General features: G+C 39.6%; 2 protein-coding genes across 3 annotated transcripts in view; both read right to left on the bottom strand.

The window, feature by feature from the left end:
* Nucleotides 1–1870: 1870 nt before the first annotated feature.
* On the bottom strand, nucleotides 1871–18654 carry gfpt1 (glutamine--fructose-6-phosphate transaminase 1). Its single transcript, XM_008419029.2, has 19 exons — nucleotides 18547–18654; nucleotides 16825–16932; nucleotides 15365–15472; nucleotides 15139–15264; nucleotides 14973–15031; nucleotides 14740–14874; nucleotides 14588–14649; nucleotides 14387–14466; nucleotides 14186–14294; nucleotides 13286–13449; nucleotides 12036–12131; nucleotides 10717–10814; nucleotides 10424–10544; nucleotides 10033–10190; nucleotides 7226–7340; nucleotides 6502–6629; nucleotides 6000–6167; nucleotides 5143–5304; nucleotides 1871–3704 (listed from the first exon to the last, which is right to left on the bottom strand). The coding sequence occupies exons 1-19, from the start codon at nucleotides 18551–18553 to the stop codon at nucleotides 3660–3662; spliced, it is 2049 nt and encodes a 682-aa protein (XP_008417251.1). The 5' UTR covers nucleotides 18554–18654; the 3' UTR covers nucleotides 1871–3659.
* A 1211-nt stretch (nucleotides 18655–19865) lies between these two features.
* Nucleotides 19866–22360, bottom strand: part of nfu1 (NFU1 iron-sulfur cluster scaffold homolog (S. cerevisiae)) — a 4175-nt gene continuing 1680 nt past the window's right edge. Inside the window, exons 4-8 of one of the 2 annotated variants that reach the window (XM_008419030.1) lie at nucleotides 22022–22088; nucleotides 21397–21514; nucleotides 21240–21303; nucleotides 20981–21155; nucleotides 19866–20258 (exon numbers count right to left, since the gene is read on the bottom strand). In XM_008419030.1, the coding sequence (XP_008417252.1) occupies nucleotides 20226–20258; nucleotides 20981–21155; nucleotides 21240–21303; nucleotides 21397–21514; nucleotides 22022–22088 (457 nt within the window). In that variant the 3' untranslated portion in view covers nucleotides 19866–20225. Of the gene's footprint in view, nucleotides 20259–20363; nucleotides 20415–20980; nucleotides 21156–21239; nucleotides 21304–21396; nucleotides 21515–22021; nucleotides 22089–22360 lie in introns of those variants that run through there. The other variant, XM_017306875.1, reaches the window with a different exon arrangement.

The raw sequence follows: 22360 nt of genomic DNA on the forward strand, positions 1-22360 counted from the left end.
CTTAGAATGATTCCAAATAATGTACAGGAATAACCTGGTGCTGTTACATGTCAATCATCTGGGGGGGCCAATCAGATGACAGGGGGGGCACTGGCCCCCCTGGCCCCCACTCTGGCTCCGCCACTGTGCATCACTGCATTTATGTAGTAGTACTTCATGCAAAAGGAGCCCCAAACAGTTATTGAGAGCATATGCTGTGCAGTACTTAAATACAATTTTCTGTAGGCTGACTTTCCGTGTTAAAAGTCATTTGTAAATTTCCATTAGCTGTAGATGCAATCGTCAAAATGAAGTGAAAGCTCTAAGCTACATCCATGTTGTGTATCTCGTCAATATAACGAGCTTCACTTTTTGAATTGAATTACTGTCAAAGGTCTGCTTTTCACTGATGTGATTTACTGAGATGCAGCTGTAGCCTGAAGGTAAGGACGATATAAAACCACCTGTGTTCATTTACTCGGTTAATTGCTGTGCCGCTTTTCTCCTCTGGCTGGTGAAGAAGGGCCTGCACGCCGAGCTGCTTCACACGATGATATTTGTCCATGAAAAACTACCCTTTGTTGGAGAACTGAAACCATTTCTGCTCAGACTTATGGCTGACTTCTACAACTGTTCTGCGGTCGCATGTGAAACCATTATGGTGCTGAGCATGTGCAGTGAAATCTTCCTGAAAACTGCGCTCGTCGTCACCAACAGCTTGGCCTTTCACCTGAAAGTCATGCTGAAGCTGAACGCATTCCTCCGGCTGGCGCTGCCCGCGGAATTTTTACCTCCACGGTACCTGGACCGAAGCGGGCGCCTGAGAGAGTCCGCCCGGCTTTCCTCCAACACCATCTGGAACAATGGCGCCTCTCTGGTCCGTGGCGAAGAACGGAGAGCTGTGCAGTGGTTCAAGTCGGTCCATGCGGTGCTGCGTGTCCTGCCTACAATCTGCCGCCGTTCACGGTGCGCTTCTGCGACCCTCCCGGTCCTCGTCCACATGGTCCTGCCGGTCCCCTCAGCTGTGTGCAGATGCCTCTGGCCCTTCGTGTCCACCGTTACAGCTTCTTGGACTTTTTACAGGACCACTGGGGACGATATTTAAAATGCTTGGTGACTACAATCTGTGGTCTATCTGAGGTGTTTGGGGTTCATGTACTTGAATTATGTATTCAAGTAGCTAAGAATGGGGGGGATATGTTTTTAACACTTGTAAAATCTCTTAACTGTATTTTTAATGTGTTTAATTTTAATAAATTAGATCAGAAGCATCTTAAAGCCTCAAGCAAGATATATTTCTGTAAAATCAAGCCTGCCCAGGTGTGACATGAAAGGTAAAAAGTCAGTTCTTCAGTGTACATGTGTCCTCCCATCCCTGCCCTCATTTTTTTTTTTTTTTAACTCCACTTTCTCTTCAGCTATGTCTTATTTTACTTGGCAGAAGCAGCTGAACATTTAAGCCATACATAAAAAAAAAACTGCATGGATTTCAGGAAACTGCAGAAAACGTATGGAAGTGGTTTGTTGGACTAGAGGACCAGGGCAGACTGATTTAGTGATTATTTTGAGCCTAGTCAAAAAATGATTTGATTTAATTGCATGCTTTTTGTAGAACTGCTGCTTCAGGAAAAATAAAGCTTGCCAGTAATTTTCCATTGACTATAAACCATTTTGTATTTTAGAAACTCTTTAATTCTCCCAAAAGGTCATGAAGGTGTACATATGGTACTTTTATTGTAGCAGAAACGAGGACTAGAGTAGTTTTTCCGTTTGTGAAGGTTTGCTGAGCCCAGGCGTATTTAGCACCACCAGAGGGAGGATGTGAGGACAAGTTTCAATCTCTTTGTAATCAGGAAAGTCAACTAAAGTAGTATGAGGTCGGACTACCAAGTCAGGTGATGCAAGCAGAATATGGCATTTATTCATTCTACGAGGGCAGATGAGCACAAAAAACCAATAAGATGGAACACAATTGACTAATACCAGTTATATTTCCAAACATATGTTTCAGCTTTGTCATGGATACTAGCATCCATCATGGCTCTGGTCAGTTTAACTCTACATGGACGTTTATTCTGAGACAAATGTCTCAATTTATGTCCATCAAAATTGGTTCATCCACATCGTGTTTATAAACGGCAATTTATCAGCTTAAACCTGTCAGTTTGCATAAAATAAAATTGCACCATTGGATTTAATCTTTAAACAAAATAAATTGACACATTTATTGCATCAGCTCTAAGAGCGTCCCACTGGTCATTTCATCTCGCAAAAAGAGAAAAAAGATGGTTATAAAATTACCTGCAACAATATAATCCAGTTTCCTATCCCCCTTTTTTTTTCTGGCTCAGGACCCGTTAAGGTTCGATTGTAAAGGTGATAAATATATTCAAACCTAAAGTTTGCATTTCTAGTTCATTGCTTATTGGAACTGTGTGAGTGTCGTTATTTCCCAGTCATTTGAAGGAAAAAAAAAATTCCATGGCTCAGACACAGAGCATGCATGACTTTCTGCATCAGTAAACACAACATGGTGATTGTGCTACGTAAACTGCCTGCTTTACAGGCCTAAACATGTCTTCATACATTAAAATCCAGCTTTGCTATAAAACACAGTGGCTGAACACAAAATATACATGTTTTGGTTTGTGATCATCAAAGCCGTTACACAGATTTTTGGTTTGATATTTGAAACGGTAACATTCACTTTATAAAATAAAGTACCCTGCATAATAAAACAAAATCACTTAAAGAGGAGAAAAGAAAACTAATGAGAAAGTAAATGGTCCCAGTAAGCAATGGCAACTGTCCTGGTGGCAGGAGGAGAGCTTCAACTTCAGATAAACAACGTTTTCATCACTTCATTTAGTTTCAATTAAAAACAAAAGTCAGTAACAAGATCTCAGTAAGGCAACAGAAAGGAAAATATTATTGTACCCATACTATTACATATTGAAGATCAGTAACACACAAAAGGAGGTGGGAGAAGGGAAAAAAAACATTTTTCTACACTCCGACTCGCGGTGCTACTCCCATATCAGAAGAAGAAAAGTTTGAGATGGGAAACGAACACGTAACAGAGCTGCAATTATGAAGAAGCGATGACCTATGGCTTGGAATGATTCCAGTCTATGGTTTACTTCAGCCATGGAGTAAAGCGCTTTAAATCATTAGCTGCCAAGGAAAGTTATCCTAACTAACCTACAAATCATTGCACTAAAAAGAGAAAACGAGCCAGGAAGCTCTTTAAAGTAACCGCTCGGAGTTGACAGCTTTAAAGATCAGCTCCCACAGAGACCAATCGGCAACAAAACTTGCTCACAACTTTCTAAACACAAAACCGTATCCATATGCTCACCGATGACAGATATCTAAAATCTAAAAAAAAAAAAAAAAAGACGACACAATGTGACAAAGACGCAAGCCCAGAAAAATCTTCACTGACGGTAATTTGACGAGGATGCCCAGAGTTTCTAAGGAATCAAAAATAAAATGAGACAGTGATATTCACAAGCCGTGCCTAAAATGTTGCATTAAAAATAAAAGCATAAGAAAAAAGTGACAACTGGTGAGACGCAAACAGGATGAAGCTTTCTCTTCTCTATACGGATGCTCCCTTGGTGTCAGTGTTTGAATGCGTTTCTGCCAGGTTTCTGTCATCAGGTGATGAAGGGTGGCCGTTACTCTACAGTCACCGACTTGGCCAGGTTTCTTGGACAGTCCACCTGAATTCAAACAGGAAAATTGAACTGATGAATATTTAATAACATAGTAGCAAATACAACAGGACTTCACGTTGCCTTGAGTTGCTGGTCTTAATGAGGATAATAGGCTAAGAAGATGTTCACTGATGACTAAATGCTGCTGGTAAACTATAAAAGACAATTTAGCTAAATCTGTGAAGTTGAAGGAAAATGGCTTTTAGTTTTTTTTCCCTCTCTCTCTTTACAAATAAAATCCTTAACAGCTGCATTCAAGCCCTTCTGAGTCAGAAAGAAACCACCTTTCGCCGCAGTTCCAGCTGCAAGTCTTTTAGGGTTCATCTGCAAAGAGTTCTTTGCACTTATAGAAAGTGAACATTTTGCCCCTTCCTCAAAAACGTCTGGACTTCGACAAGGCCACTCTTTGATACAAAGCACTGCTGCACATTTGGCTGAATGTTTAGGCTCTAGGGACCACTGCCCTGCATACTTTAGATGTTTCCCTTCTGTCACACACCTGACTTGAATAAGTGGGTGATTAGCATGTTTCTGCAGCACTTGATGCATTGCATGCAGAGTAAGTCATGCAATCTTTTGAAACAGGTGTACTGGAACAGAGACATATTATTATTATTATTATCTAAATTATGTAGGGCAGTGGTCCCTGAGGACTGAAGTTCAGAATTGCTGCGCTAAGGGGTTAACCTTCATCCCAGGCTCAATCTCCTTGCTGCCAACAGGTTTTCTCTGAAAGCTCCCCTCTGTTTCGCTCCTACTCTGCTGAAGAAAAGCATAAAGCATGCCTGCAGCAAGGCCAAGTATTCGTGGTTTGCAGTTGTAAAGAGCAAAGGCGGCTAAATACTAATGCCTGGCAGATTTTATTTTTTTTGGTAAAGGAACACGCATCATTTTCAATAACCACCTTGTGTTGGTCTGTCACGATAAAATCCTTTCAAGTTCGTGGCTGTCAGCACTATAGTCATAGAACTGCTTCAATATATTTTTCATTCCTGCACAAGACTGTAATTAATAATACAACAAATTATGCTTCGGCAAGGTTGTGCGAAGACTATGTCGCTCTTTGGCGCTTCAAAAGATGCATCAGTGTTGAGTACTGCAACGTGACCCATCTATTTTAAAAAGACCTTTCCTGAAAAGTCACCTTATCTAGCAAGTTTCTATCATTAAATGAAAAACTTTTTACTTTTTAAAATAATTTGGAAACACTTATCTGTATATAAACACTCAGTGTTTATTTCTGGTGATGGTTATCTGCTATGTTTGCCTACAAAGCAGGGGATATACAAAGAAACCCCAGTATAGTTTGCTGCTGAATAGTTTTTCTGGTGATAACTGAACGTTTTTAGCAAAGATAATGAAAGTAGGAAGCTTTGGGGATCCGTTTGCGCAGGTACATGTCAAGTTGGTGGTGACCGAAGTTACGCTCTGGGGCAGCACTTACGTCGAATCCTCTGAGGACAGCCAGGTGGAAGGACAGCAGCTGCAGAGGGATGACGCTCAGGATGCCCTGCAGGCAGTCCACACAGTGAGGCACTTTGATGGCGCGGGAAGAGTTTTTGATGGTTTCGTGGTCGTCTTTGTCACAGATCAAAATGGGGCGACCCTGGAAATCAATAGAGGTAGGAAAACAAAACAAAACAAAAAATGAATATGAGACACAAAGAGAGACTTCCCTGCTCAGATTACCGTCGCCTTTCTTTTAAAGCTGCATGGTGCTACATATTACCGCGGTAAATGATGTCATGTTATAACCGCCCCTCCCCTGTATGGACTGAGGGGAAGAATCAGAGGTGCGGCTCAAAAAGGGATTAAATAACTGACCTCATGGTCACGTCAGGCTGAGGAAAGTTGAAAGACTGAGAAACGTTTGATTGTGTGGCAGAGCTGCACAATCACGGTCGTCATTCCAATATCAGTGCATGCAATACTGCAACTGCAAATGAATATTTAGATGCGATATTGCATTAATATTTTGCATGCAAATAATATTTTGGGCTGGTTGGAAGCCTTTTAATGCCATATGAGTGGCCCTGATAGTGTTGAGCCAAAGACACTTGATAATGTGTGTTAATCACAATGTTTAGCAATAGTTGCATGTTTTCCTGGTTTTGTGCAGCTCCGACATGTACAAAGAAAAGGGACGCTCTATTACGAACGTGATTAATTGTACATTTTGTCCGTTTCCAAAGAACTGTATACATGTATTTAAACCAAGACCGCTTCGTTTCATGCAACGGTGCCATTTTTTATATTTTTTGTAAATATTTTCAACAAACATTTAGTTTAGATAGCCCTTACCTGACGTGCGACGACTTGTTGCAGGGCGTTCTGGCATTTGGTGTAGGTGTGGTCCCTCATGATGATCATGATGACGGGCATGAGTTTGTCCACCAGAGCCAGCGGACCATGCTTCAGCTCTCCTGCCAGGATACCCTCCGAGTGCATGTAGGTAATTTCCTTGATTTTCTGCAGAACAGACACAGATTAAACAAAGATGAAGCTTAAACTGTTGTAAACCAGAGCCACAGATCTGGCGCAACACTTCTCCCCAAGGAGAAGACCACATAAGACTCAGCAGTTTGATACAAGAATTATTCAAGACTGAATTTTTTCCACATAATACTCAGACATTAAATCTAGATGGTTCCCCTGACACCGGATTTATTTCTAAACTCCTTCCAAATCGCATGTTGCATAAATTAAACGCAGCATTAAAAGGCTCAAATGAAAAGGGAGGGGGGTGAAGAATATGAAAGAACGTTCTGATAAAGCTTGTAAGAATTAAGTTGGAATTACTCACCAGCGCTCCTTCCAAGCATGTTGCATAATGGTAGCCTCTGCCCATGATCAGCACGCTCTTCTGCTGGTACAGCTCGGTCGCCAACTTCTGGATCTCATCATCCAAACTGAGGACCTCCTTGATCAGATCTAACAAAAAAACAAACAAACAAGTTTTTTGTTCTTTTCTCCCGAGAAAAGGGTGATAACGAGCAGCGGCACTTTGATCATTATCAACGTAATCTCCATAGAAGTGCATAATATTTGAGTAGATTTAGATATTTTTAACATGCTACAGGAACAAATATCTACCATCAGCTGGGAAAACTTGGTTAAATGTTCAAATTTAAGTCATCTACAAAATTATTCTTGGTTCATCACTTAAAATATGTAATTTTAAGGTGATTTTGACCATCTGTGCACCAGGTAGAAATAGTCCTCTGGACTATGCAAGTTTAGTCTGTTGACCATTTATTAGTTTTGTGCTACAATATGTGCTTCAGGTCCAGGAAGAACACAACAAGCCAAAACCCAGTAGTCTGCCTTCCCCTCCTCCTCATTCTCCTTTTTGTTCCATTCTTGTCTCTTTTAGTTTTCTCATCCAAGCGTCTCCGTTGCTTTAATAAATAACAGACTGAAAATTCTTTCGTTTTGGTTCCGACAGCTTTTCTTCTTTGCATTTTATCCTCGTACGGGTTTAGGACTTCCCTGGCTGAACTATACAGAGTGTTTGTGTCTGAATCTACCTGGAAGAACTCTCAGGCCCTGGATTATTTCACGGCGTCTGGGCTGCATGGAAATTCTGTCATCGCACATCAACAGCGCGAACATGATCAGAGCCACAAACTGGCTGGTGTAGGCCTGCAGAGAGAAAGGGGGGAAAGGATTACAACAAACGGCCGCAAAACGAGTTATATTCATTCGTTTTCACCTTTTTTTAATTATTAAGATGACTACAACGGGACTGTGGAATACCGTTGCCAGATTACTAAATGCGTGGTAGTTTTCTTATTTTTCATCAACATGCTGAACCTGAAGAACTGAGCCTTTTGTGAAGCTCATCGTCTCCCTGTTTTTAATGGGACTGATGCTAATGCATCCCAGATGGGGAAGGAAAGGAGAAGCGGGCCTCGGCATCAAACTGCTCATCCTGGAAAACCTGATGAGTTCGTAAAATTAGGCTTAAAATACCACTCTGTTCATTCTAGAAATGCCACGGGCTCAAACCCTCACGCATCTGAGCCTCCAAGTCCGTCGTCATCACCACCCACCCTCTGGGCGTGTTTGGAGACTTTCCATGCCCACTTGTGAGCTTTTAGAGAAGCCAAGTTGATTCACAAGACCCACTGGGCTAAGAAAAAAAAAGCCAGTATGTAAGCAGTAAAACCTGTTTTTTCCCCTGATACCACATTAGCTACAAGCCCTCAGAAATCTGATCGTCTTTGTTGTCTGCAGTGATGCAACAACTATATATTCTACATTACACTACGTTTTTAGGGGTTTTTAAAGCACTGCGTGACAACCGTTCCCTTCAGATATGATAAGAAACAATCCTCCTCCTTACTGTAACTTGACGACAAACTTTGCAACCCTCCAAGATCCCAATAACTGCTGTTATGTAATTCATAAAGTGGACATCTTCCAAGCTCCGTCATCAGATCTGACAAAAGGATTTGCATCAAAGCGTTAGTCTTAATTCGGCACTTTTTCCATGAATCTTGAAAAGAACGAGCAAAAAATAGAAAAAGAAATAAAAGTGAAAACTGAGTTAGATATTCCTTGCGGACCCGATGAGCTGGGTTGTAAAATGTTTGGTGAAGGTGGGTCTATGGCTCAGCTCACGCAGTCATAAATGATGGCGTCTCTGAGGTGTGCTCTGGGGCTTTGGAACAGCAAGAGAATCCCCGAGCCAAGATGAAAATCCAGACCAGGAAAAGACCTGCTTCACTCTCTCTCTCCCTCTCTTTGCTTTCTGCACACAAACTTGACTGAGGCCTTCAGTTTTTTGCTCTCAGTCCCAGCTGGAAAATCCTTGTGGTTATGAAAGTGAGAAGAGGGAGAGGCATAAATACCAGCGGAACCGAATTCACATGAGACAAGTTGATAATGCTGGGGTTCTTCATTCCTGCTCTGCTGAATTAGAGCGCAAGACAATGTTAAGCTCCAAAAGGTGGGAATCGATTGGCGATGTCCTGGATTTCAAATAGCAGTGATCGGATTCTGTGAGATGAGCCAAAAAGAGCAAGTCACCAGCTAGATTAGGCTCAGTGTTAAAGGGTCAGTTAGCTCATAATGAGAAGGCAGAAGAAGAAGATGGATGATTTGTGGCTATGGAGCAATTTCTTTGTTAATTTGGATGATTACTTTGACCAGTAATGACCCATCTTCAGTTTTCAAGAAGAGGTCACCAGACTTCCAAGTGCGCATGAGTTGCTTCATTCATCCCCTGGTTTGTGTCCAAACCCACCTCAAGTGTTTGCTGCAGCAGTTTATTAGTTGCACTAATCTGACAACAGCACATGGTTTCCATTGAAGTCAGTAGTTTGTAAAACTCGACAGATTTATATTAGTGAATAGGACAGGAATTATATTTTCCTAGTATGTCTTCCCAAACAGTGGACTGGCATCCAGATAGGCTCTGATGCCTATCTGGACTGGCATCCAGATAGGCATCAGAGCCTATCTGTTATTCTACAGACTTGGCAGCTCAAAGGTTCCACATTATGCAGCATATTTTAAACAGTAAACTTTGGAAATGTATTCACAAGCCTCCACACTGTGTCTGGTGGTATGATAAACCCAGCAGCTTGTCTTTTCTAATCACAGTTTTGGTCGTTTTAAGATTTTAAATAATTGAACCGACTGTAGATGCGAGGAAGTTCAGGCCAGTAGCATTTTTTTAAGATGTCCTGATTTATGAAAACCAATGTATTAGCTTTCCCATCGTTCCTATTTTACGAAGTGGTGCCGTACTGTGGCTGTTAGAGATGATGTGCGTTTTTAGCCACAAAATCTCTAAGGAGATGCACAAATAAACGAGACGATAAATCAATGAATAGATCTCTGAAAAATTCGTCCTCTCTTCTGAGATCATGGTTACTCCCCTGTATATGTGTTACATCATATTTATACCCCTGGGAAACAAGTAGTCATGGATCTAATCAACTTAAAAAATAAACTATAAATCATTAGTATTATTGTTATTTTTACAAGAATTGCTTGTAGTGTCAATTTTATAATCTGTTATCTTGTAAAAACAAACTATTCATAATTATTTTTTACTCGCCAAGTAGATCTACTCAAATTAAAATTTGGATTCTTCTGTATAAAATATGGATGATTATTGTTTTTGTCAATTAATCTTTGACCAACATTTGTGAAAAGCAGTGTCCAAGAATCAAGTTCCAGAAAGTCATGGAGAAACGACCCATTGATCTGGATCCATTTCATACTATGAGCTCTCTTTCACTCTTTGCCTGTTAAAAACAGCAACACGTCCATGAAGACGGTGGTAATACAGCCTGAAGGAACAGCTCTGGCTGTCCTGCTTTACCTTGGTGCTGGCTACTCCAATCTCTGGGCCAGCATTAATGTGGACTCCACAGTCCGTCTCCCTGGAGATGGAGCTCCCCACTGTGTTGGTGACGCCGACAGTCAGAGCGCCTCTCTCCTTACAGTAGCGCAGAGCCAACAGGCTGTCGGCGGTCTCCCCTGCAGGGTTGAGAGAAATGCTCTGTTTGTTAGGGATCTGATTCGGCCAGAAGCAGGACTCTGAGTTAAGACAGCTTCATAAGACAGACCGTAAGTCCCACCATAGAAACGTCACACACTTAGGTAAAAATAAACTCATCAATCCTCCAAACAGACAGCTCCTCTACAGGGAGAGCCGAGTACAGATGGGGAATGTGGAGTTAATCAGGTTCAGACAGCACACAGATCCACACCTGACTGGCTGATAAAAAAGCAGACATCGTCTCGGAAGACCGGGGTGTTTCTGTCCAAGAAATCGCTGGCCAGTTCTACCATGACGGGCAGCTCGGTGAGCTCCTCCAGAACCTGGCGGGTCTGAAAAAGGGATAAAAAAACATGTCAGTGTCCTTCTGTTAAAACGAGCCAGTCAAACTCAAAGCAGGGGAATGTGGTCAGACGTAAACCTCCAGCCTGCATCCACAAAGCACAAAAAGTAATTATGAGTAAATGGTGACCAGAAATTGTGACAAGTGGGGGTAGTACTTACAGCTACTCCAGCATGGTAGCTGGTGCCACAAGCAATAAGGATTAGTCGCCGACATCTTTGGATTTCTTTGATGTGATCCTTCAGTCCGCCCAGAGTAACTAAAAGTCAAATAAAACCACCCATCAGAGGAATCCCTGGCGGGAACTGAAATGATGCATTAAGAAATGTATGCAACAGCTATGCAAATACATCCATGTCCAGTCAGGAAATTAAGATTCATTTCAATGTAGTGTCATGGAAATAATTACAAAAAAAGCCTTTGTTGCTTTGCAAAAGTGTTCATATCTCTTGAGCTTTGCAACATTTTATAACATTACATATTTCAGTGTGACCATAAAAAAAAACATGGTGCTACAAATATTTCATATAAAAAATTTATTCTGCATTTGTAGTCAGCCCACTTTATTTTCATATTACTAAATAAAACGCAGCGCAACAAACTGTCTTCATCTCATTAATAAACCAAGTTCACCTTTGAGTAGCTTAAGAGTATTAATCTATACAAATCTGGCTCTTGACCAGTAGTCACTTAATGTTAGCCACCAGCCATGCAGTGTCTGGTGGAAGAAAGTCCTCTAGTCAGAAGAGACTAAATTCAACTTCTTGACCTACATGTGTGAAGCATCAAACAAAAACACTACATAATGTCCTGAACAAACCATTCCCATTGTGAAACACAGTGCTGAGAGCGTCAGCACTATGTTTCACATAGTGAAACATAGTGCTGGACAGAGCTTCTCTGTCCAGGCTGTTCCAGCCTGGACAGAGAAGCTCGTTAGCGTTGACAAAAGAATGATTGGAGACAATCGTAGGAAAAAAAAAACTTGTTTGAAGATGCAAAATATTTGAGAATAGCGAGCAAGTTCATCTTGTGGTAGAACAATAATGCTAAACATACAGCAAAAGCTACACTGGAGTGGTTTGGATCAAAACATCCCGGCAATGGCAAGAACAGTTTAATAAAGTTTTGTTTGCAAAACAAGTGGACAAAATGTTTGTTCTCTAGATTTGCAAATGTGGCGGAGAAAACCCTGAAAAACTGGAAACAAAATGTGCTTTTAAAAAAAACCTAGACCAAGGCAGGCTGAATACAATCAGTACTGAAATAAAGTATAACTTTCTTCACTTCATAACATTGCCCTGTGTTATGTTGGCCCGTCATAACAAAAATCCCAATAAAATTAATTGAGGTTTATTAAAAAAAAAAGTTAATAGAGTGCAAGTACTTTTGACTTATCTTGATAACTGAACGCTGAAAAATTTAAAATGAGACATCATCAGTGCACTTCATAGAAGGCTAATTTAACAAAATCTCTAACCTGTGTTGTTGTCAAAATTGATTCTTCCTCTCATGGTATTCACCACAGACTCCGGCTGCTCAAAGATCTCCTTCTGCATGAAGGAGCTGTAGTTGCCTGAGAGAGGAGGAACAGAAAATGGGAACACATTTACTACACCAGCACAAAATAATAAGCTGTGGTATCTTTAGAACATAGTTGATCTTATGGAGAAATCACTCTTATGTTCTAAGATGTTGCCAACACTTTTGCTTTTTGGATCCAACAACCTTGTTTTCACAGCGTTTCACTAAATGTTCTGGCTTCCTAGAACTGCAGGGAGGCATCTCCTTCTCCTCTAACGTATGTTCAGAATTAAGATTAATTATGCAACTTTAAGGAAAAATCTAAAATAACAACAGAGGCTTAAAGCAGATGTTTTCGTCTCAACAATAACAAACCGTGACAGTCAGAAACTCTGCTGTTTTTTTAGCCTCTCTTTAACAGCAATGTGGGTCACGCAAAGTAGGTTATTCAGCAGAAAAACTCCAGAGAAGAGACAGAGGAGAGAGAGAGGCTGAGTAATGACAGGACCGTAAAGGAATGTGAAGTGGAACCAACATCAGTTCTCCCACTGCCTCCTGCTGGACTATTTTGGAAAAGCAACAGGGAAAAAGCCAAACAAACAAGATAGTTTAACCTGAAATTATTGCAGTGGTGAGTTCGTTTAAATTAAGATGAGAATGTACTGCTGCACACTGAACTGGCAGGAACTACAGACAACGAAGTTCAAGAGGGTTCACCTTTATTTTATGAGACTTGTACATTATTGTTTCAAAACATTTTTATAGGTAAAAGCAACAAAGGAGAAGGAAAAAAAGTTGTTTTTTTAGATGATTTGCCCACTTACAGTGGATATTTGTACAGTTTGATGAATGATGAAATGAACTTGTTAAAATTCTAAAAAGAAGAAATATTCACTTTGCGGGCTTAGTCAAAAGAAAAACAAACTATATTATACGCACATAAAACTCAGATTTTATAACAGCCATAAAATCATTTAATAGCAATTCATCTTCTGGGGAATGCAGCTAATGCAGAACTGTTTCACTGATAACACAGTTCAGCTGAAGGTAAATTGTTAAGGCAGCTGAGCTCCAGTGGCAACAAATATGCTGCACATCAGGATTTTAGGGAAAATTACAAGGAAGTGCAGATGATTTATTTGCAAAGGCTCAGTAATGGAAAGATGAGAGAAAATACAAAACACAAAAGGTTGAGCCTCCACTCACCCTTCATAATCTGCTGTAGTTCCATCTGCAGAGTCTGGATGGCGCGGGCCGGGTAGTCCCCCACCCGGCGCTTTATCCTGTGGATGGACAGCCGGCCTTCCATCACGGCGGCAACGTCGTCATCCTCCAGGAAGATCACCCGGTTTGTGTGCTCGATTACAGCGCTGGCGTTACAAGAGATCAACCAGAATCTAAATTAAACATTTAATTCTAGGTACATTTATCAATTCATTTAAAGGTTTTTTTGGCCTTTATTCATTAATAATGTGCCTGGAAGAAAAGCAGAGAGAGAAGGGGGAGGACACAAACTCTAACCAGATTTCCTGGTCTTGTTTAGCATGATTCTTCCTCTACCATGGAGATGGTGTGGGAGTGTTAGTCTTCTACCTAATCGGGGCTCTACAGGGCTTGCAGCCAATTGTGGAGGGGATTTATTGACCGTTTCTCTGACCTCCCTTCTGTCTTCATTATACACTTATTTCATTATGCACTTATTTTTTCCACTAACGTTTTCTAAAAGACCTCTGGAGCTTTCATAGAAAAGCAGGATTAAATTACAAATATGTCTACTTACTTTGCAAATTAGTTTACTTCTGAGAGCAAAATGTGCCGCAAAGTTTTGTTTAGGGATTTCAGAGTAAAGGGGGCAGATTACAAATTGCACCACTAATTTTCAGATTTTTACTGATAAATATTGTTTCAGAAGTATACATCTTTTTAGGTCCACTACACAATCACTCACAACTTGTGTTGATCTGTCAAATACAATCCTAATACATTCATGTTTGTGGTTCTAATGTGAACATTTGAAAAGTTTAAGGGGAATACTCGCTAAGTACTGTCAGCAGTGGAAAGGGGAAGACTGCCTTGGGTGATGCAGCAACACAGGCGTCTTCTTACCTCGCGTCAGATGCAAAGTAATACTCCACAGCTTTCTCATCCAATGGGAACAGGCAAGTATCCTGGTCTGTCCTCGGCATGGAGCTGCAGCTCTTTTTCTCTTTTCCAGCTGTCGAAATAAATAAACCAATTAGGGCTCTGGTTCCAAACCTTCCTATCAAATTTCACTTATTCGGACTAGAAAGAGACAAGACTACTCACAGGAGCGGTAGAGCACTGGAATGTGATCGGTGGACAGTTTGTGATCACTGCGCACTCCCATCAGGAGAGGACTTCCCCTCCTGCACATAAAACACGTCACACGAGTGAGAATTTTACCGTATGTAGGTCCCCAACTTAAGCAAAGAAGTAAAGATGTTACATCGTCATGGTTAAAATAACATATTTTCCTTGCATCAGTACCTTGTGCCAATTGCCTCTCCAGGGTAATGGACACTCTTGAAAACCAGGGCAAAAGCTCCTTCCTGCCAGGTAAAACCCAGGTCAACATGTTAAGGAAAGCATTGTATCTCTAATTACCTCTGAGGCGCATGTTTTTAGTAGCTTTCCCATACCAGCTGCTGGATCACACGCTCTACCAGTGTGGCGAAGTTGATGTCGTCACTTTCCCGATTGTCATACATGTACTTCACCAGCTTGGCGATGGTCTCAGTGTCCGTCTCCGACTCAAATTCATAGCCTTTGCTCTCCTGTGGAATTAATGTGAGTGGACGAGTCGGTTTTAATGAGACAAATAAAATCACATTGACTTTTGTCTCATTTTGCAACGAAATAAACATCTGCTCACCAGAAACTTCTTCAGGTCCTTGTAGTTGGTAATAATCCCATTGTGAATCACAATGAACTCTGCAAACCAGAGAAAACATCGTAAAGTTTATAAATCCGCGACAGCTGCACACAGTTCAAATGATCTGAGCAGGGCCGTTTAGTTTGACCTTTGTGAAACAACTGACCATTGTTCTTGTCTGATCTTTGCGGATGACTGTTGACTGGGCTGGGAACGCCGTGGGTCGCCCAGCGGGTGTGAGCAATGCCAAGGTGAACATCAACTTCAATATCCAGGTCGAGATCTTGCTGTTCTAGAAGTCAAACAGAAAAAAACAGAACGACAACAAGACATTTAAAATGCCCCATCGTTATATGAGTGACTGTTTCGGAAAAAGTTTAATCTCAGCTTACTGTGAATCTCCTCATCGAGAGCCTTAACTTTTCCACGCTGCTTGATCAGATGGATAGTCTTGGCATTTGACTCCCAGTCCTTGCTGTTGCCTCCATCGATGCCGACACCTGGCAATAAGAGGAAAAAACAAAGTTCGTAATTAAATACCTAATAAAGTACCTTAGCAAATTACATCTAGTCTCTGTGGTTAAGGATTCATCTGGAATAACTGCAGCTCACTATCCAAACAGTGTTTGCCACGATAAACAAATTCAATTTGTTTATTCAATAAACAAATTAAATTATAATTTTATTTGAATTGAATTTGAATAAATTCAAGTCTGTGCAACAAAGCACAGACTTCATAAAGTCTGACTTTGGTTTAAAACAAAAGCCATGCTAAACCCAGTGCCTGGAATCAAAAGCCATGCTAAACCCAGTGCCTGGAATCAACATCTAATCGTCATTAAACTGGTCTAAATGGGGCGCGGCGGTGGCGCAAGAGTAAAAGCACGTGACCCATATATGGAGGCCTTAGTCCTAAACGTGGCCGTCGTGAGTTTGAGTCCTTTGCTGCATGTCTTCCCCTCTCACAATCCGCTTTCCTGTCTGACAACTGTCAAATAAAAGACCACTTAGGGACAAGAAAACCTTTATTAAATGGTCTAAAATGAACACAGCTGCCTATTACAACAGCACACTGCCTTCAGAATGAATAAAACAGATCAACATTAAGCCTTTGAAAAGCCCTGACCTTAACTATACTAAAAAGGCAGAACCACAAAACTAACCACAGAATTGAACAAAATCAGCTTTACACTTTAAATTAAACACTTTATTTAAAGTGAATAACTATAATAAATAAACTTGTAGATGGCAACAAAATCCATGTGATCAATGTGCTGAGACATATTTAACCAAATATTAATATTGGTATGTTTGAGCTTTTAAGTATGTTTGTAAGTTTTTCCTTAATGAAAAATTAAAATGTGTGCATCTCGGTTCTTATTTTTAAAATTCACTTAAGATGTGTGTTGCATCATCATCCCACCTTGACATACAGAACAATTTAAATGGGTTATTAAAAGCCATAAATGGATAGCTGAATGAGTACTTCAGTCAATAGAAGCGGTTTTTAAGTCTTGCTGAAAGCTTGAAGCCCTGAACATTATGTGCAATCTTCTCTGATATACACAATGTGTATGGTGTACTTCTCATATCCAGAGTGCACTTGTCTTTTACACACTCCCCAGTACACTAGTAGATCTCAGACTCCGAGTACGCTGGCATATGAAAAACAAAAACATTGTAAACAAATTCTGCTCTAAACCAACAGTCACACCAGCCTAAGACCTATTTTCCCATATTTCAAAACATTATATTCAATTTGATTGTTTGAAAGTTTCAAACAATGAGACACAACTGCCTGAAATGGAAAAAACAAAGTTGTGATTATTATGTCCTTCCACCATCTCTTTACCTGCCGAGTCGTAGCCTCTGTATTCCAGGCGTCTAAGACCTTTAAGGAGGATCTCAAGGATGTCACGGCGTGTCCTTGGCACATGGTAGTTGAGATAAGCAAATATTCCTGAGAAACGGGAAAGAAGACAAAGAGATTACGGTAATTAAGCAAAATGTTTGCTAGGCTAATATACCTACATCAGGTGGCAGTGATAGTGGCTGTTCAGCAGCTGGTACAAAGCTTTTATCTGAGTGATGTACATATAGAGCCAAATTACAACAAAACGAGTCCAATTCATATTCACAGTGTAAATACAATTCAAATACAGTCTATTTAACACAACAGAGAGGAAACATTTTGGGTATTCTCTCTGACAACCAACATTAATATTTATCAAACAAAAATTGTCAATACATAACCATTACATTTGGGAAAACTCAGACTGGTAAGTTCTAAAATTGTAAGTACACAAATTGTATTCCGTTTTTGTCGAGTACTCAGAATCAAATATTTGAAATTCAACCATTTGTTAACGTCAGCAGACTTGTGAGTAATCCACAAGAGACCAGTCTTTCAGGAGTCTAAAAACAGACATTGCTATTCGTCTTTGTTTGCCTTTACAGAACAGGATGCAGAAGGTGGGTCAGTGACGAAGGTATTTTATCAGTGGCATCGGGAGAAATCTTAGTCCGAGACATTTTGATTTTAAGCCATTTAGTATCAGAGCAATAGGTTAATAAAGATTTCACCCTGAGACCGTCTACATTTCAGTTCAACAACTACCAGAAGCAGGGACACAATTCATGGCCTGAGGAGAGTGTGAAATTACAGAGCTTCTCAGCTATTCAGGCACAGATAAATGCAAATCTTGAACTTGGGAAGCTTGAAAACAGAGACCTCATTCAGCATAGCAAGAGATGGAAGGAAGAGATGAGGGGCAGGGACAAATACTAAGTGACTCACAGGAACAATCTTTGACGAAGCATTGAGGCTGAAAAAAGTAAAAGGTTAATCCGAGCAAAGTGGTGGCAGGTGTCAGGAAAAATAGAAACGAGTTTATCAGGTCCTGTTGGTCTGCTCAGATTGTAATGACAGTGATGGGAGACAGATACATGAGATATCAGTCACAAATGAAAGCGAAGAAACAGACTAACAAAGATATTAAATAATTTTCTTACAAACGAGTTATAGACAAAAACATTGTATGCAAATATGTTTCTCTTTAACATAATGCGGGTGGGAAACGCGTGCAAACAGAGCTACTGGTTAAGTTTCAGTTTCAGGACAAAAGCTATTTTTAGATTAGATATGAACATAAAAGGTATTCCCAATCATTTTAATCAATACATAATGATAATAACAAAATAGCAAGTGGAAAAGTTAGTATGCGTCATCGCAAGCCCCATTAGCTGTCTGACGTTAGACAGCTAATGTAGGAATTAGGCAGGAATTGTACTTATATTAGTCTTACTCGTGAATACACACACAAAGATAGCTTTCATGTCACAAATGGAACGAAAAACAGCAAAAAAAATGAGACCGTTTTATATTTAGCTGACGAGCAGCATCAGTAACACCAGCTCATGTTCGCTAACTGGACAGAGGTTAGCCACCCAGCTAACAGCCTTCACACTAAACACACAGTCGATACTGTTTTATTTTTGTCTTTTTTTACACTCGTGTACGAGATGATAGCGTAACATTCTAAATGAATGATACACGAGTAGAATAAGCACTCACCACACATGACTGCAGCGCTGTTGTGAGATTCAGCTACTAGGGTCTAAGGAAGCTGGGGACGCCTGTCAGTTAGCCTCGCCCCCTTTCCGACTCTCCTGAGCTCGAACCGTCTCCTTCAGCCCCGTTTTGATTGGTCGACGCGACTGCTAAGGTCGACTTCCTTCAACAGTAGCATCTAATTGGCCAAGCGTCGTGTCAGTCGGGTTGCGCCTACAAATACGTATATACTAATGACGTGGCATGAAGATGAAAAACCGACTTCACCAGTAATGGGCTGACTGGACTTCCTGTCGGCATCCAGCGGCGGTGAAACAAATGAGTAAACCATTAGTGTAATTAATTGTAATGCGCAAATTTCTAGACTAACAAAGCGGAAGACATTAAACCCATTCGAATTTGGACCATCGCCACTCAGAGCATTTCTATTTATTTCAGTGATTTTACAAATCCTATCATTTTTATTTTAGACAGTAGCCATATTTGCAAAGAAGTAGTAGTATTTTATTTTTATTTTTTTTACATAGAATTATATCGTGACACATACTTGAAATTTGGCTACATTACGTTATATGTGTCTATCTCATATTTTAGGCCCCAACACGCACAAACATACAGCAAAACAGTCAAACATAATTACATACACATATGCAAATATTCAACCACACACCTACATTGTACACGCTAATTTTAGTATGATTACCACAATATTGAATGATATGAATATTTTCAGACATTGTATTTGACAATCTCACACTAAAGTGTTTTTCCAAGACAATGGACTCAATACACTGAAATTACAATCACTTCAATCCTAGTGGTTGGTGTTTTGGTTGTTTGTAATGGCCTCCCCTTTCTACAATATAATAGTCTTGCACCACATTAAGTTTTGGCAATTCTTACAAAGCAACTAAAAGAAAAAGAATTATTAAATAATGTTTAAAGAAAACATTGGGTCTTCAGTTCAAAGTCATACAACAAAGTCACCCATAAAGACTAGAAAACAGTAATAAAATGTAAAAGTGTGTTTCAGCAGGGCTCCAGTCCTTCTATGCTGTTGAATTTACAGCAAGCCTTCTTGGTGAAGATAGATTCAGGCTAGCAGGTTTGAGAGAAAGATTAATCACAAGCAGCAAATAGCCGTTCTATCAAAAACGACAAGTACAATGGCTGGTTTATGAAAATAACTGACAGTATTAATTATTGCCATCTTTGTACATTCGTAACTGAAGCATGACTACAAGATCAGTTTTTAATCTCACAGACAAAAGAAAAAGTAAACTAAACCCTGAACATTTAAGTATAAGCCAGACACTGCAACACTTATTTTAGCAATGTTTATTTATATAGACACAGCATACATTCTGTAAAGATAAAGTATCCAATATAAATTTTCAGCCTATAGGCAGCGTTGACTGCTGACTGATTCAGAAGTCGTGTAACACTATGAAAGAATAAATACAAATTATTTCAACTGTACAATCTGTTTCTATGAATTGTGTCCAACGTATCTTTCAATTCCTCAAACCAGAACTATAAAATGAAATGAAAATATTTGGATCAATATTGAGAATGAGATTTTAGTCATCAGAGCTGAGTACTTTTATTGCATCTATGGCTTTGATTGAAGGAGGTGGATTGTATAGAGAGGAATGTTGACACACGTCTCTGGTTTCAGTAGTTTAAACTTGAGCCGCTTCCTCATCCTCTTTTACCTGTAAGGAAAAAAATATATATATACCTTTAGGCAAAAAATTTAGAATAGTTTATTCATCTACTGCATTTAATATTTTGTCTCCTCTACTGTATCCATAATAAATCTCAGGAAATGTTTGCTATGAGGTTTGAGCCGCTTCCTCATCCTCTTTTACCTGTAAGGAAAAAAATATATATATACCTTTAGGCAAAAAATTTAGAATAGTTTATTCATCTACTGCATTTAATATTTTGTCTCCTCTACTGTATCCATAATAAATCTCAGGAAATGTTTGCTATGAGGTTTTTTTTTTAAAACAAAAAGTTTGCTCAAATAATACATTATCTGACACACAAGGGATCTGAACAAAATTAGCCCTTTTTCTGATTATTTATTTAAAAGGAAAGCCATTATTCCCCTGTTAAAATGTCATCTGGATCTCTGGATCACGATTTTGACGGTGATCACCAGATGTTTTCTTTTTTAAAACTTGTTAATAAGGACTTCATTATTAGCAGTCTTCATATAGACAAAAGCAGCTCAATACCACAGCCTTGATATTTTTTTAGGGAGAAGAATTTACGCAGAATGGCAAGCAAACTGAGTTTTTCATTTTCCCAAAACAAAGCATCATTCTTAAAAAACCCACTGGAGTAACTAGATGAAGCACAGTAATTTCAGTAATTTTTACAAAACAGTGTCAAAAAAAACAAAAAAACATAACCAACAAAACATGCAAACCTCTTCAACTGCTTCAACCTCAGGTATGTAAAACTGCAGCATGTTTTGGATTCCATTCTTCAGAGTAACAATGGAACTGGGACAACTGGTACAGGCGCCCTGCAGCTTCAGTTTAACAATCCCATCGTCAAATCCCCGATACAGAACGTCGCCTCCGTCCTCCTGCACTGTTGGCCTGCAGGGTGAGAGCATCCACAAACGTGAGACAGCGACAAACCACAGAAACGGACACCCCGAAAGAATCTTCAGAACCCACTACCTTATTCGTGTATCCAGCAGCTCTTTGATCATAGCAACTACTTCATCATCATCCTCTGATGGCGCTGGAAAAGAGCAGAAATGATATTCATTTGCCACTTGGAAAAAATAACAAAAAAACATCTCATTTTACAGGTAGAGCAGACTGAAATCCAGACCTGTGTCTGCACTTGGCTTGCTGTCTTCATTCACAATTGGAAGCCCAGAAGTATAGAAGTCCATGATAGCCGCATAAACGTCGGGTTTAATTACTTTCCATTCCACTGTTTCGTCGGACTAAGCAAATAAATTGAGAAAGAGAAATCAAGTTATTTAAAGTAAAGATGTTGCATTGTGCTACAATAAATTATTCAAATACAATCTAAAGCTTAAGTACACCCATCATAAGTTGACTGTTGTATAAATCGGGGCTTATCATGGGGCCTCTTAAAGTTTCACATCCTCCTAATGCTTTTTAATAATTTTCAACAACCAACTTACATAAGTATGGTTTGTTATTTTAACCACACATCTTATTTAAAATGGTTAAGTTGGTAAAAAAAAATAAAATAAAGGGTTAGTTTTCTGGTACTGACCCAAAGGTTAGGCTTAAACTACTGCTTTTTTAAAATGAAAAATAGATTGTAGCAATTTCAGAAGCTTAATGTTAACCTGCTTTACATATTCCTCAACCAGTTTGGAATTATATAATTATATACATTGGAATTATAGTGTGTTACATTATTAGCCACAATATGTTTATTTAAAGTTTGGACAGGTGCTGAATGTTACACTGAAATTCACCTTTGTGATTGTGATAAAATCAGGGCCCAGGAACACACTCTTGACTCCATCGATCCTAAACAACTGTCTGAAAGAAAACAAGAGTTTGAGGAGTATAAATATATAACACAAGGTCACATATTTTTATGCACACAACAATCATCCAACATTATAAAATAAGTTTCTGTCCATGTTCTTTGGAATAAAAGCAGCACAATTAAATCAAACTTAAAGGGATCAGCCAGCTGTTTTGTAAACCAAGGACATCTGGAGGTTTATGGAGGTGTCAAAAGAACCTGAGGGGTTTTAAAAAAAAACTTTTTTCAGAACAAAGGCTTTTGGTTCTCACACTGTCGATAT

The sequence above is a fragment of the Poecilia reticulata genome, linkage group LG9, assembly GCF_000633615.1.
Source record: "Poecilia reticulata strain Guanapo linkage group LG9, Guppy_female_1.0+MT, whole genome shotgun sequence".
Lineage (NCBI taxonomy): Eukaryota > Metazoa > Chordata > Actinopteri > Cyprinodontiformes > Poeciliidae > Poecilia > Poecilia reticulata.